General features: G+C 40.4%; 1 protein-coding gene across 2 annotated transcripts in view; it reads right to left on the bottom strand.

The window, feature by feature from the left end:
* The window catches only part of LOC111873391 (WD repeat-containing protein 26), a 58,485-nt gene that overhangs the window by 20,888 nt on the left and 20,270 nt on the right, over nucleotides 1–17,327 (bottom strand). For both annotated transcript variants that reach the window (XM_023868055.2, XM_033755072.1), the window contains exons 2-6: nucleotides 14,552–14,651; nucleotides 11,397–11,456; nucleotides 9,792–9,928; nucleotides 7,470–7,604; nucleotides 2,885–3,004 (exon numbers count right to left, since the gene is read on the bottom strand). In XM_023868055.2, the coding sequence (XP_023723823.1) occupies nucleotides 2,885–3,004; nucleotides 7,470–7,604; nucleotides 9,792–9,928; nucleotides 11,397–11,456; nucleotides 14,552–14,651 (552 nt within the window). The remainder of the gene's footprint in view (nucleotides 1–2,884; nucleotides 3,005–7,469; nucleotides 7,605–9,791; nucleotides 9,929–11,396; nucleotides 11,457–14,551; nucleotides 14,652–17,327) is intronic.

The raw sequence follows: 17,327 nt of genomic DNA, 5'->3' as shown, positions 1-17,327 counted from the left end.
CACACACACACACACACACACACTAGTCCTCTCCTGGTAGTGCAATTAAAACACAGAAACTACCACTTCAGATCACTCCAAGTATTACACATCATTAAAGACTTCCAATCACATGCCAAGTCTTCACACGACAAACTTCCCATGGCTGTTCCTTAAACACTTAAATGCTCTCAAATACTGAAATCTGTCTCTTAACTGTCATTATATAGCCTCCACAATGACCATGCAGAAAACAGCCTGTACTGTTGGAACGTGTTTACCAAGCGATTGCATAGCAACGGTCATGGAGCCGGCCACACAGAAAATGCCACACTCCCAATGTTGTCTTGCATGTATTTGGTTGCGAGGTGTTTAACGGTCAGTTACCTAGCAACGCTGTGTCCATCCACTTTACAATATTACCTTAAAAAAGTCATGTACTATTCCAAAATATATTACCATCACCCCCTCGTTGGTGTCTCCACCTTATCGTGGTGAGGGTGTTTGAGTATGCCAAGGACCCTGAGAGCTATACCAGCGGTAGCGTAGCTACTGGCAGGGCCTCCCTTGCTGGACAGGTCAAAGGGTAGGCATCAGACGAAGAGAGACACCGAAAACTGATGCCGGAAGCAGCGTCATCAGCGGCGACTTGAAGCACAGAGAAAATGATGCTCGAGATGGTTCAAGTTCGTATAGCAACAGGCGTGACCAGAGTGGTTTGAACGGCTGTTGTACTGCGATGTGGAAAGCAAATGGAAAAACTACCACATTATCACTATTCCTGGATAGTCTCTTTCCAAAAACAGAAGATCGCATTAAGTGGAGAAACTGTTTTGGAAGAGGCTGTGGACCTGTCATCTGACAGATTACTGATGAATGAATGAATTACCATCACCATTTCAGAACCATAAAGTAAGTTGCGTTAGTGTTGCTCCCACCTCACAAGTTTGCATTTAAGCCATGTTGCTATTATTGACATAGAAAACTAAAATGTATGGGTATGGGGTGGTTGTCAATGGAATAATATTGTCATGTGTATCAGTATGACTATAGACAGGTTTTGGATTGATGATTAGATTTATTGGACTCTCTGATACAGCGTGTGACTACACTTTACAGTTCACTGTTATACAGACTACTGTTCTCAGTATGTTACAGTATCCTTTAGGCATTGCTTGGTAGGGTCTTCCTGAACTGTACCCTGCCTCAGCTACCAGCTTCTAACAGCATGGATCACAACAACTGAACCACAGCAGTCCTCTAACTCACCAACTCACTCACTCCTGACTCCTAACTTGTTCTGTTTATAACACTGGACACAGACTGCAAAGAAAATACTGCTTCCCATTATTGTTGTATCCTCTTGTTGCCTGTCTGCAGAGCCATTACTTAGCAATGGCTATTGTAAAGTTGCTTATTTCCTGGTCATCGCCTAGCAACGGGTCTACATGCCACAACATTTATGCCACTTTTCAAATTTAATGAATATGACTCAAATGGCTGAACAGCTGAAATGGATACACTTCCCAGATACACACACCCATATGGGCAATGGTGTGCACATGTACAGGTAACATGATCTCATAAGCTTAATTTGCCCAGTTCAGAATGTCTCTTCTCTCATGAAACCAGAAGTTTCATTATCAAGTTTACAACTGCCTATCCTGATCTACACAAAAAGTTATCATTTATTTAAGATCCAGCTTAATATTGCCATGTGACTGAGTGACTAGTCACAGAGTTAATTGATAATTGGATTTACTGAACTCTTGAAACTCATAACTACAATTAACTATACAGTTTCATGAATCTACACACTTAACAAATCACTACAGCACTCACTAAGTCTTCTCAGTCTGTTGTGTCTTCATTGGTTGTCTGGTAATGGCTCCCAACGCGGTGGATTCCTCGGCTTCCCTGTTCATCAGCTTCTATCTTTGCTGGCTGGTGGCTATCTTCCCTCTCAACTAGGTGTCACCTGGTCACAGTCTTCTAACAAGGGCTATTCCTCACGCCCTTACAGTTCACAAATTGTGTTCCCTAACCGCCACCTCGAAACTATGCTGATCTGCTGCTGGCCTCTTCACCAGGACCTTGGACCTACTCAGACTGTCTCAGGCTGCCTTCCTCCAAGCTCAATTTCTACTCAACTGACTTGGTTCAAAGTCAAAGTCACATTGCGACTGACTTAGCTGTGTCTCAATGCTCTAGATATAGCCTTGGGGTGGACCCAACAGAAAACACCTCTTCTTGCAGTCACTTTGCTACAGTATGCTGTGGTGGTTTCCGTGGACACACAGAAAATATCTCTTCCAGGAGTTGTTTCATTGTTGTGTGACATCAATGTTGTCATGGTGACATGTTTATTGCACCACAGGCTAGCATCGTGCCTCATCTCTCAGCAAATATGTCACAATATTATCCTCTCATCTACATCTAGGTTTCCCACGTAGTCTCCGACTTCATGTTGCTAACCATTATAATACTGCGCACATTTCTCATCTGTCTCACAAGTTTGAGAGAGATGAGAATTTGATCACCTTAACAATGTTTGGTGAAGAGTACAACACACTGTGAAGATCCTCATTATTCAATTTTCTCTGACTACTGTTACTTCCTCGTTCTTAGGTCCAAATATTCTCCTCACCATACCATTCTCAAATACTCTTAATGCGTGTTTTTTCCTCATGTAGAAAGTTCGAGTTTCATGGGCACATAAAACAGGTAACTTCACAGACTTCAATTTCTTAAAACATTTTTTTATGATAAGATAAATTAATACCTGTAACCTACTCTAGAAGTGTTCACACAAATCACATTTTAAGCCACACCAATATATCAGTTTTGCCAACACATATAATCAGATCTAATACAGTTTCACCTACTACACACACCATTTCCTTACCTGGTGCAGTGATGATCTACGAGTAAGGAGATATTTTCAAGACCATCCTCAGTTTTTGTATTATGGTATGGGCACTGGTGTTTCTGATGCTCCACTGCTTGGCATAATAATGTATGCAGTCTGTAATATGAAGATGACAGTGATAATCTCTCTATAACTACTTCCCCGTAGTAACAAATACACATTCTTCAACCATTTTCATCCACATTTACTTCAGGACTTCTGATCTCAAGACTCTGAAAGGAACTGAAGAAAGCTACCATGCAAGGGTTACTGTCTTCTTGGATGAGGCACCATGTCAACTGGCTGATGTTTACTGACATTTTGGAGGAACATGCCCCCTCCATTTTCATGGTGCTCTTCTCTTCGTATTCTTCCACCATGTTCCTCCAAAAGTGTGTGAGCATCTATCAGACTACTCATACATGGCACCATGTCCCAGAAGACAGTAATCTTAACACACAATGCCCTGAGAATCTCAAATATCACACACTGCTCTATGTGTTCTCCTTGGTTATAGTTTCCAGTGGTCTCTTAGGTTTTATCAGTTGAGACCCTAGATTTCAAAACGCAAACCGAAATCTTACTCCAGAACTCATTTTACAGTTTTCTGTAGTATTCCTTGGCAGTGAATATAAATTTGAATGGACAGAGTAAAGAGGTTTTTCCATGTCTTTGTGAAGCTCTTTGCTCTTTCAAATTCTAGTATTTTCCATCACATTCAGAGATCACTCTGCTGGTTTGGAAGATCTGGTTTGGTAATCAAGATCCTTATGGCCAACTGGCTAAGACCATTTTCATCCACATCTCTCCTCACTGCAAGGAATAAAAGTAGCATAAAAAGCTTAAATTACATATTTTATTAAACAATGTGGAAGAAGGGCTCATGGATTCTTCACCATGACAATGCACTGGCACACAATGCACTGTCTGTCAAGATATTTCTGGCAAAGCACAGGGTCCCCATGTTGGAACATCCATCCTACTCATCTGACCTAGACCTGTGTGACTTTTATTTATTTCAAGAGATCAAGTCCGCATTAAAAGGAACCTGTTTCGAGTCCATAGATGCAGTGAAGGCAAAGATGATGGCGGTAATTAAGAAGCTCAGAAAAGGACCTGCAGCGTTACTTCCGACGGTGGAAAATTTGCATTGAGCTGTGTATGGGTCAGGGAGGGGACCACTTTGAAGGTGACAATATTTCCATTGTGTGATTAGTTGAATAATTGATTTCAGAGTATCAGTCTGGTTATTTTATAGCCTCTCCACATATGTGGAGATGGAAAGCCAGAAGATGTATCTGAATTGAATTATGCGAAAGACACAAGCAGTGCAAGAGTGAAGATTTCATAAGATGACAATGGACCTTTCTACACTCTTGTTGATATCAACAAAATGCTGAATAATTTTGGTCTGAGCCTTCAAAAATTGCATTTATCAGCTGAACTGATGAGACCTCCACATTTTCAATCATTCAATGTTTTGAGAGAAAAAGCAAAAGCAATTGCAAATACTGAAAAATTTGAACAATGAATAAAAAATTGTATTTGACACTATTCCTGAGGTCATATGAAGTACCTCAGAGCTGAAAAGGCATTTCTTTACTCAAGTGAACTACGCACCATATGATGCAATGGGGACAGTGTTACTCCAGTTGTGTCTAATGTACTGAAGCAATTCTGTTAGCATGATACAGGACTGCACACTCCACATTCAATATGCCTCTGCTGTTGACTGCAGCTTCAGCATGTAATTCAGAGCCAAACACAGAGGAAGCCATGGCACTTCTCTAGTCAAAACTAACAGTGTGGAATAAAGCACCAATGAAGAACATTCACACTTTTCGAGTGTTAGACAAAGCTACTGTGCTATTTCACAGGATTAGAGAAGTCTTTTGTATGGCAACCTGTGCTACTACAGAGAGACTTCAGGCAAGACCTACAAGTGTTAATATGAGCCTCAAGATCTCTAACTGTTGCCAGTACACTGTACACGTGACCAAATTAAAGGGTTCTAGTGTGGATGATTGGATTTATTCACATTTTGGATAAAAGTTCTCTATCACACTTATTACAGTGCTATTGCTGATCTACACACCTTCCAGTTCACCGATGCACATGCACTAGGATTCTCAGTTTCCACTAGTCATCTCCTAGCAATGGATCTCAACCTAGAAACTACCACTTCAAATCACTATGAAGTCTCACTACCTTTCTGTGATGGCTTTGTGTCCCTGACTCACAGTTTCTCAGCTATGACTGACTGCAAACAGCCTTCAATGTCCCCTATAAACCTTCAGTGCAGACCTACAGAAAACACGTCATGTGGTCTCTATCCACTGTTGTATGACATCACTGCCTATGCAGAAGTGTATTTACTGCTTCACTGCCTAGCAATGGGTGTACAGGTAACAATATGCCACATTGCTCCCTCCTTAAGAAAGTTCACCCTGAATAGCCTACAGGTGTATCACCTGTTCTTCCTTTACGACGTCTCTAATTTTGACGCCTCACCTTCTCCTCTCTTCTTCCGCGGTGTTCATCCTCCAAGCACTCCCACTGCTCCCTTCTTAAGGCTAACTCGTCCTGAGCGGTTCCCTTATATAACATTCCAGTTAGTCCAAGTTCTCACCATCATCCAAAGGTTTTCTTCTTCTTCTTTTTCCCACGGTGAGCCACAACTCCTGGAGTGGCCGGTGCTCCCACATATCCTGCTCTTCTTATGCTAACACTGCTAGTAGGTTTTTCTTCTGTTTTGGAGGGGCTGACCCCTCCACAATGCTCAGTTCCTGATTTTCCGCTCTGGAGGGAGCTGAACCTTCTACAAGGTACAGTTCTTCATTTTCCACAACCCACTGGACATCCCATTTTCTTGCCTCATGAACTCCAGTCCGATGGTCTTCCTGAGATTCTGGTAAACATTTACCATGCTTTATCATCTTTTTTTCTTCAGGTCTTGTTTCCCCAGATATCATGGCCATCTGCCACCTAGGTCCTTCACTCACCCTCTGCCTTCATTCTCTCTCTCTCTCTCTCTCTCCATTCTCATCCTTGTACTCTGAAGTGCTGAACCTTCCTGCACTCTCTTTCCGTGACAGCTGTGTGTTACTGATTCATGGTTTCTCAGCTGTGACTGACTGTGAACGACCTTCACTGTCCCCTATAAACCTTTGGCATGGACCTACAGAAAACACATCACGTGGTCACTATCCACTGTTATGTGATGTCACCGCCTATGCAGAAATGTGTTTACAGCTACGCTGCCTTGCAACATATATCCTATTGTTCCATGCCTTCGCTTCTGCAGGAATGTGTTAAATGCCCTGTTGCCTAGCAATGGGTGTAAATGTAACAATACCCACATTGGGGTATGAGCCAAATCTCATGCATGGAATTGAAACATGTCTATCGAGATACCACCATACAGACCTGTGTAACAGATGGACTAAACCTGGACACTGTTCTCATACTGTACATGTCTTTCTTTCCACCTGATACAACTGTGCCTTTCAAATTCAAAACAAGACAGCTTCTTCTATGTTTAGCCTTCTCAATGACCGTGAAGAAGTTGCACAGGCACACTTTTGACAAAATCTGCATGTATCTTCTGAAACCTGTATTCAGTCATGGACAAATACATGTCGCTCTCTCAAGAGTTAAATCATTGGGCTCACTAAGTTTTATATCTGCAATACATGAGGCTATTATGTTCACAGTGAGGCAAATGAATAAATAAATAAAATGTGTTTATACTGTACTGATAACCTTCAGGGATCTGTTAGGCTCGCACACATTATACCACATACTACTAGTATCAAAGAAAATTTACCATTTCGAAAAGTAACTTTAAAAACAAAATTGCAGTGTGCATGTGCTTAGACACCACATGGTAGGTCTCCCAGTTGCCACTAGCAGTGCTCATCATCATCCTCTCTCACAGAGGTGTCATTAGAGCACAGCCTAATTAAATATCTGATCATGTTATAGTGTATCTTAAATCGTTCACCCATCAATCCACTGTGTCACTAAAGAAGGCTCACATGCAGGAACTAAAGCAAAAATGCATTGTTTCAGCTTTGAAATAATGTGAAGAAAAGGTTTCTGAAAGAGTTTTTCTCATAAAATTAATGAGATTCATGTAAACAGAACATCCCAATCTTCATACATGCCAGAGAGTTTACTGCATATTTTCTGGTCCCAAACAAAACCAAATATAACCAATCAATATTCATGTTTTCTCTCTGCTGGAACTCATTCTTGCTCAACACAACCACAACGTTTACTCAGTGGCACTGATTACTTTAGAAATTACTTGGATATCATTTGAGTATGTAACTGAATTTATTTGTGCAGAAACAGTTTCTTTCTTTTGGTGTTTACTTTATGTGCCACTAACTGTTTTAGAAATTAATTTGATGTTACTGTATTTATTCATGTCGAAAACAGTTCTTATAAGAAGCTGAACAGTTTCGTGCTGTAGTTCTGTATAGTTCCCACTTATCAAAAACCTCAATTCATTAAATATGACATCACTGCAAATCACTTTATACAAATTAGATGAGTATGGAAGCCACACACAGCATACCTGCGAGGAGGAAGCATTATGGAGGGAGGTAGAAATTCCTGGAGCTTGTCCATGAGTTGAGTTCGAGATTTTAAGCCTTTACCTTCCCAGCTGGCTCGAACCTGGAGCTCCTCACGTCCGCTGCACATCATATAACTAAAGAAATAAACAAATTAATTGTATGTTCATCTCATCATCAACACCCACTGTGGGAAGTTGCACCACAGTAAACTTTCCTGCCAAAGCAATTCTCTTGCATCTGTGTACACTCTTTCCTCACTTGGTATCTCAACCTTGCTCATGGTCATTTAAACACCATCTCCATTTTACTTTGCTCTCAAAGAGATTCTACTGTTGTTCATACCTAATACAATTCCTTATCACTATATTCATATTACGGAGTTCTTCTTTCAGATATCTTATGTTTTGATTTCAGACTTCAAATCTGTTAACACACTGCTTCAAACATGAAGAGTAGAAAATAGAGAAATATACAAAATATGCTCACAGTATTTTTAAGAGATTGAACCATGGCCCATGAGAAGATAAAATTGACTACATAAAGGATAGGGTCTATGAAGAACTAGAACATGTATTTAATAAATTCCCAAAGTACCTTATAAAAATTTTGTTAGGAGATTTAAATGCCAAAGTAGGGAGGGAACACATTTTCAAACCAACAATTGGGAATGAGAGTTTGCATGAAATTAGTAATGATACTGAAGTTAGAGTAGTAAACTTTGCCACATCAAAAAATCTTACTGTCAAAAGCACAAGGTTCCTGCATCGTAACATCCATAAATTTACTTCGACATCTCCTGATGGGAAAATACACAATCAAATCGACCATATTTTGATAGACAGGAAACGGCACTCAAGTATACTTGATGTTTGAGCATTCAGGGCAGCAGATTGTGATACTGACGACTACCTGGTGGTGGCAAAGGTTAGGGAAAGACTGGTAGTGAGTAAACAAACAATACACAGAATTCATCTGAAGAGGTTCAATCTCAAGAACTGAAACGAGGTGGAGGGGAAGGAGCAGTATCATGTTAAAGTCTCAAATACGTAAGCAATACAAGCCAAATCGCAATGGTTACAGGATCCAAGCAAAATAAATGGGGATAATCTGAACAATATAAGACGTGAAACCAGCAGGATTTTCAGGAACAAAAAGATGGAATATCTGAAAGACAAAATCGATGAGCTTGCAATGAACAGTAAGAACAAGAATATTAGAGACCTGTATAGAGGAATAAATGACTTTAAGAGGGGTTACTAGCCTAGCAGTAACTTAGTGAAGGATGAGAATGGTGATCTGCTTGCAGTCTCCCACAATATTTTGAATAGGTGGAGGAACTACTTCTCTGTTATTGAATGTACATAAGGTCAGTGATGTTAGGCAGACAGAAATCCATATAGCTGAGCTGTTTGTACCTGATCCTAGCCCTTTTGAGATCGAAAGTGCTATTGCAAAATTGAAAAGGTTAAATCGCCAAGTAGTGATCCAATTCCAGCAGAACTTGTTCAAGCAGGAGGTGAAATATTATGTTCTAAGATCCACAATCTAATTACTTCTATCTGGCATAAGGAAAAAATGCCTGATGAGTGGAAGGAATCTATTATTGTACCAGTTCACAAGAAGGGTGATAAAACTGACTGAAGTATTTATTGGGGATATCACTGCTATCAACTTCATACAAAATTTTATCCAATATTCTTCTCTCAATGTTAAGTCCATATATAGATGAAATTATTGGGGATCATAAGTGTGGGTTTAAATGTAACAGATCAACTACAGATCAGATCTTTTGCATTCGCATGCGCGTGATGTGGGAAGGAAGAGTCCATTTGCTCTGAGGTAAGGTAGGTATGTAACTAACATGTGGTATAAGCGACATTATTTGGTTCCATTGCATGGCGTCTCTACAGCAGCGTTGCCACTATTAAAGTTCCAACCCTCGTATAATCCAATACTATAATCCATGAGAAGCATCAAATAACTGCAGAGATAAAAAATGTGAATTTAATTTTGACCTGGTATCACTGCATTATTATTATTAATGCCCTTGTAGTAATTATGGAAGATATAGGCCACTCCAGCAGTGAACAAATCATCTCCTTTGTGCTGTGAGGCAAAAGTACACTAGTACAGGAGTTTGTTTGGTTTGAAGTATGAAGCCGCGTGGAAAGGAAACTTCAGAGGCACAAAATCTGGCTGTTCAGGCCTGTCTCTTCTTAATATCCAGCATTATTTTTAAATGCAAAGTAATGTCTTGCAAAAAATGACAACATTTCTATATAATAAAAGATGCTAGCATTTAGTAAACATTATTATTTCACCTGCTGAGTTCATGCACCCTGACTGTGTTGTGCTGAAGTGGTGTTAGTTCATTACGCAGCACATGTAGTGCATCCAATACACGACCATCTTCTAAGTATTCCAAGTATTTTTGTTCAAGTAACAAAAATTTCATTTCCTGAAAAAAGAAAGCCATCATTCTTACACTTAGCTGAAACATACACAGTACACAAGAAATAATCAATGGTTTTGTAACATTCACTGACACAAAGGAGAGAAAACAGTGTTGACAGGAACACTGAATTCCACAACATACCATATTGGACATACAAAGCAGTCAAATACAACACTGCACAAGTTTAAGTATGAATAAAAGTAATTCAAAGTGGCAACATGACATATTAGATAGGTGATGATGATTGCCTGTAAGTACATTTCAATCTGAGCTGCATTTACATGCTTGCAAAAGTCAAGATTAAATTCTAACAAAGTCTCTCTCTCATAAGCAGCGCAGAAGCCACCAAAGGTACTGCCACTGTGATTCTGTACTACAACTTCTGTCAATTTTCTACTCATTCAGCACATACAATATTTTTCTAGGAATCCACTGGAAAAAGACAAGCAGTGTTAAGACAGGACTCCTAGGGAGCCATGAAATGAGCCTACATCTTCCCAAACACAAATCCAGAGAGTGGGCATGTAATGATACTGGAATGTCAGAGAGTCACACTGTCAGTTCATGCATGCACATGGAGCTGCACTGCTTAGTACAACAAAACTGGACATACATTTATTGCATTTCTGGAAGATATCCATCATTCCACTTTTATTTAAAACACAATGTTTCAGAGACTGGGTTCTGTTTCCATCTTCAAATGGAACCTATTCAGCTGGGCCCAATCAATAGAGGTAGTCCCTATCATCATCACAGACTTTTCAATCTTAAAACTGGACATGTTTTGCCATTCAGTGCTGATATCTGCATTGCTTTATTTTATTCCAGTCAGTAGATGTCTTTTTCAAACATCACAGTTCCTTCTCATGCCCTCTGTATTCAGAGAAAACGAGATCCAGTGACTTCAAAAAGAAGCTAATGGAAACATAATTTATCACCCAATAATTATATCACTTCATAGATTAATATACTGCCACTGTTTTAATTAATTCTTCTGCATCAATACCCACCACCATCATCATTACATTTTAATATCAAAGCAAATCTTGCTCAGGAAACTTACACTTTTTTGCTATTTCCATTCTACAACTCAATATCTCAACATAAGACAATTAACAGACTTAGTATTTCAGAGTTATGAAAACTTATGAACTAACTTTAATTGTAGTGCAGCAGTAACATTCAAATTGACGGCCACATTTAAACCTCTGAATGCCTGCAATGTGAACAACTTAAACATTAGGAGATAAAGGCCTTGTAGTAAAGAGACCAAACTGTATTTCAATAGCATCAAACTACGTGCCTTAGTATTCAAATTTAATTTTTATTTATTCATTTCACCCTTTCCTTCTCCCCAAAATAAAATCTTGCTTATGGCCATGAAAACTACTATACCTTTATCAAAGTTATCAGAAAGCAATATACAGTATACAATTTTAAATTTCATGTCCCTACTAAAGGAAGTACTTACAACAAGACTTTGAGAAGAACTCTCCAGAAGTGACTTCAATTCTGTCAAGTCATTGTCAGCCTGGTTGAAGAAAAGCAAACATTCAGAATCTAATAACATAACACTGGCTAGAGCTCATTATATATCCTGCCACACTTTGCTCCCAAACATATCACTAAGTCACACTTTTTTTTTCCTGTGGTGCTACAGCCCAAATTTGGGCCTAGGCCTACCTCCACAAAACTCTCCGTTTCTCTTCGGTTTACTAGATCTTACATATATGGTAGGGCTCCTTGGGCGAGTGATCAGCTCGTCGCAAGGCCTCTCTCTACCTGTAGACAAACACAGAAAAACGCACACAAACATCCATGCCCGAGTGGGATTCGAACCCACAATCCCGGCTTCCGAGCGAGCGAAGACAGTGCATGCCTTAGACCGCTCGGCTACCGTGAAGGTCACACTTTAAAATCTTTAATCTACAACTACAGTCTAGGAACTACCAACCTTCTAACAAGTGGAACACTAATTCTATGCAACCTGTTATAATATTGTGGCATTATGACATTAGTCTTATAAGTATAGCAATTTAGCATTTTAAAAAATCAGGGAAAGTGGAAATTAAAATATAACTCTATTTGTAAAATGCATGTGCCTGTCACATTCATTCTATCTCCTTGGGAAGTTAACATAATTGTAAACACTTGAAAGGCTTGAAACAATTAAGATAAAAATTCTCTGTATACAGAAACTGATATGCCATAGATTAATTTGGCTCACGAGATAGGGACCATAGAGGTCTCTTGTGAACACAGTATTGAACGCTAGGGTTCCAAGGAAGGCAAGAACTTCATAGCAGTTAGCACAAACAGATCACAATCGGTGACACTACAACTTACTTTCTGTGAGATAAAATCTGACTGGCAGTTTATTTAAATATGATTTTGTGACAAATCAGATTATGTTATATCCATAAACCATGCCACTGCTCAGGCAGTCAGCTACCAGTTTCTTCCCACATCAGTCCAGGTTCAACCCCAGATCACTTCATGTGGGCTCTGTGGTGGACAAAGTGGTCCTAGGGCAGGTTTCTTCTAAATACTTTGATTTCCCTGCCAATTCTCATTCCACCAAATGCTCAATTTCTCTCATCTGTGATCCAAAGCTGGTAAAATGGGTCATTTAAGGCCTAAGTACCAAAGGACTCAAGTCTCACCCCAACCCAGGATTAAAAAAGGTTATGGCAATGAATGCTGAAACAGGGGAGACCCTCTTTATGGCACTGTTTCACAATTTGTCTCGATGGAGTAAGAACATTAAAATCCTCAGTCAATAACAGTAAACACCCAATTAACCAGTATTCAAGTATCCAGAATTCGCAAGCAAATAGAAAAAACTGCAAAGAAAATTTTTTATCTGTGAGACGCCTAAGCAAACCAAAGTTAAAGGTGTTTGAATAGACAAATTACCCATAAAACGAATATCCTGTAACTGCCTTCTAAGAGAAGTTATTGAAGGAAAGATAGAGAGGCGGATAGAAGTGACCAGAAGACGAGGAAGAAGACGTAAGAAGATGCTGGATGACCTTGGGGACAGAAGAGGATATTTTCATTTGAAGGAGAGAGCTCTAGATCACATCAAGTGGAGGAATTGTTCTGGAGGAGACTGTGGACCTGTCGTCTTGACAGATTACAGATGAATGAATAATGTTATTTCAAAAACCAAAGTGTGGTTTCAGCCACCACAGGCACTGATACCAACCATCCTTGCTCACACAGGTGCTATTACTGCAGAAACTAACTGAATCTGTGATCACATTACAGATTCATATATGTGGTACACCCCGTTCTCCATACATACAGCATAACTAGGAGCTACCAGTTGCTAAGCTGTTCACAAAATTCTCTACAATTTATGGAACCTGAGGGTTCAATACAATGTTCAAAAGAGCCTGCCAACCAGTCCCCATTCTGAACCAGATGAATCAGTCCACACCTTCTCATCCTATTTCTGATCCATTTGAATATTATCTTACCTATGCGTATGTTTTCCAAGTGATCTGTTCCTTTCAGCTTTTCTAACTGAAACTTTATATGCCCTCATCCCTCCCATATGATACATGCCTTGCCCATCTCATCCTTACTGTTTTGATCATAATAATAATAATAATAATAATAATAATATCTGACGAACAGCACAAATTATGAAGCTCAACATAGGCTACTTTCTCCATGTTAAATGGGTCCCATGGCACCATAGCATTGCATTTCCTCAGTTGCAGATCATGGAGATGACCATAAGATTACAGTATTCATACAAAAATACTGAAAAAAAAAATGTCATGGACAGCTAAGGGTGGTTCTCCCACATGGGGGTTGGGCTACCAACTCCTTGTAATATGTTACTTCCTTACTTACTTACTCATCAAGCTGAGCCCTTCTGGAGGAGCCGCCAATTCTGCAGCTACTCAAGAAATCCCAGCATTTTATGGAACCCGAAGGCTCGTTACCATGTTCACAAGAGCCCTCCACTGGTCCCTATCCTGAGCCAGATCAATCCAATTCATAACATCCCATCCCATCTCTCTAAGATCCATTTTAATATTGTCCACCCACCTATGCCTTGGTCTTCCCAGTGGTTCTTTCCTTCTGGCTTTCCCACCAATATCCTATACGCATTCGTCTCTCCCATTCGTGCTACATGCCCTGCCCACCTCATCCTCCTTGACTTTATCATTCTGATTATACTTGGAGAAGAGCACAAGTTATGAAGCTCCTCATTGTGCAGTTTTCTCCAACCTCCTGTCACTTCATCTCTCTTCGGTCCAAATATTCTCAACATCCTGTTCTCAAACACCCTCAGTCTATATTTCTCCCTTAATGTCAGAGACCAAGTTTCACAACCATACAGAACCACAGGAAAAATTATAGTTTTGTATATTCTAATTTTTGTTTTTGAACAGCAGACAAGAAGACAAAAGATTCTGGACTGAATGGTAGCAAGCATTACCAAAGTTCAATCTCCTCTTAATTTCCTCCTGAATCAGGTTTTGATCCCTTGTAATATGTTAGGAATGTTATATAGGGCCTTAGAGAATGTTACCAAACATAACTGAATGGTAGAGTACCTGAAAGCTTACAACTAAAACACACAGATAATGGAAGACATTGATGAATTACCTTGCTCCAGTCGCCATCCATGACATGCTGTCTGAACTTAGCAGCCGCAGGATGGTCTAACCGACAACCAGACTCCTGCATCAGCAGGTCAGCAGTTCGACTGAGAGGAACATGAAAAAAGTTGCTTGTATTAGTGCAACATTTTCATGAAACAACTGTAACAGTATGAATGACCTTTAATTTTTCCAGTTTAATTTATTATAATGTTTCAGAATGTCTTGTTCACTAACTACATATCAAAATATCGTCGTGGTATACATAAGAAACATTTAACACAGAATATGTAAACTGTATAAATGCAATGTATCAATGAGTTGACTCAGCCCCTCACAGAAATGAGTACAGGGAAAATTCTGGGGGACAAAGCGCGGCTGGTAAGGCTGACAACCTCATCACCATCTGTGGGCTGACTGTCTAGAAAATGTAGGAGCCTTGACGTCTCACAACCCTTTGGGTCTCCATGGCCTGTTACAGGGCTAGCTTTACATACCTTTTTACCTTTACCTAACGCCTAAATATTCTCAACGTCTATAGTCAGACAGATCAGTAAGTAATGACAACAGAGCATGCCACAACTCAGGCAATCAGGAACTGGCTTCTAGCAGTGGAGGGCCAGATTCAATCCCAGAAATGTCAATGTGGGAATTGTGGTGAACAAAATGGAAGTGGGCCAGGCTGTTCTAGAGAACTTCAATTTTCCCATTGATTATTATGCCAAGAATGCTACATTCTCTCATCTGTCACCTGGAAATGGTACATTGGGCCTAAGCACTAAGGGACTGTCTCACATCACCACAAGGTTAAATATAGGAATAATGATGAAAGGTCTTTAGCGATGCCGATTCAGCTCAATCAAGAATAAAAATGAGATCAAGGAAGAAACAATATTAAGAGTAATAAATTTTGTATTATTACTTTCTGAAAACTGCTAATATTTCAACTCATACAGAACCTAACTATAAATAACTAGCTCTAATGCTATTCACACATTCTACAGTTCATTACAGCACATACAAAGTCCTCTCAGTCTGCTGTATCTTCACTGGTTGTCACTTGGTAATAGCTTCCAACGCAGTAGCTTCCTCAGCTTGTGTTCACGTCCTTACTGGCCAGTAGCTCACAACTCACTCTCTGCACCAAATGACTTAACTCCCAGGCTGACGACCATCTCACACCAACCTCCTACTCTTCTCACTGTCGTCTAAAGACTCCCTCTCAAAGTTAAAGTCAAAGTTACATTACAACTGACAGTCAGTCGACTAGTCTGTCTTGGTGTCAAGCCACATCTTGGGCCCAAGACCAAATTTGTATTATTGTAAGACAGTTGTGGGTTTGTCAATGTAGGGCACCCTCTCTGATGAGAGAACACGTCTATCATTTACCTCTCTTCGACTAGAGGAGAGGTCTGACTATTACCGATCACTCCCCTTCTACTGGGGGAGACAATGCTGGCTCTCTCACGCTCATTCACTCCCACTCATTCAGTCTTGCAATTCTTGCAACAGCTGGTCGGTCAGATAAATCTCTTCTGGTCATTATTATCACTGTCATTCTTGGTTTCAAGTCCAGCAAAACTCATGACCATATTTTGCTGACTTGCTTGTCTGCTTAATTATTATAGGTCTTCACCAGCAGAATAACTTTGGTTCTGAGTCCCACAGGACTCGTGACCATATCTTACTGACAGCTCCAAAAACTTGCTTGACTTACGCTATATTGCTGCTCTGCCAATCAGTTGCCAATGGCAGCTCGCCCTCGTTATATAGCCTCAGTATGGGCAGCACAGAAAACACCACTTCCAACAGTTCTTCTATTGTTACATGCATCTGTTGGGTCAATTACCTAGAAACAGCGGTTGTTTACTGAGCCATTACCTAGCAACAGCTGTTGTTGAGCTGCTTATTTCATGGTTGTTGCCATAGCAACCAGTCTACATGTCATATTGCTCCCTCCTTAAGGCTATTCTTCATGAATAGCCCACAGGTGTACCGACATTTCTTCTCTTCCGAGGGCTGTGTTTTTGACGTCTGTGATTGACCTCACCTTCCTTACCCGTGGCAAGTTTCTCATGGTGATTACTCTCCAACTGCATCTGCTGCTCTCTCCTTAAGTGCGCTTTTCCCAAGCAGTTCCCTGCTAAGATGAAAGCTGGTCCAGTGTACTATCATCTTTGTTGTTTTCCGGGAACTGTGAGCAAAAGTTCCGAGAGTTGTCAATTCTCCTGCATCTCTGGCCCTTAAGGTGCTAGTAGTCTGTTCTTTCTGTTGGGAGGTGGCTGGCTCAACCACAATGTCTTAACACACATTTTCCGCAGCCTGACTGCTTGCTTCACAATCTCCAGTCTGACCATTTGTCCAAGTCCCTCATAAAACGTCTCCTTGCTCCCCAGACGCAGCTACCGTCTCAGGCCTCGGTCCCTTACGCTATTGTTGCGTTTGGATTGTGCCCAACATCTCTTCTAGAACATTCATCCTTTAGGGGTTCCCTGTACATCATCATCCTTGCCTGGTCCCTAACATCAGTGTCCCTTGCATGGTGCAGGAATGGCACGGCGGATCGTCTGTGGATGGCTACCAGCTTCTTCCAGGACCCACAATCACCCTGGGTCTGTTTCTTCAGTTGTCGTAGGCACCCTACGGCTACATGCCGGTCCCAGTATCAGACCACGAGGGCTCCAACAGTTTCCAGCGCAGCTTCTTCCTTAGGGACTTCCCAATGCTCCAACTTGAATTTAATATCTTCAGGATTTACCTCCAAATCCGTGGTCTCCATCTCT

Source organism: Cryptotermes secundus, unplaced genomic scaffold, assembly GCF_002891405.2.
Source record: "Cryptotermes secundus unplaced genomic scaffold, Csec_1.0 scaffold22, whole genome shotgun sequence".
Classification (NCBI taxonomy): Eukaryota; Metazoa; Arthropoda; class Insecta; order Blattodea; family Kalotermitidae; genus Cryptotermes; species Cryptotermes secundus.
The sequence above is the reverse complement of the archived record's forward strand: the minus strand, read 5'-3'. Positions and strand labels throughout refer to the sequence as shown.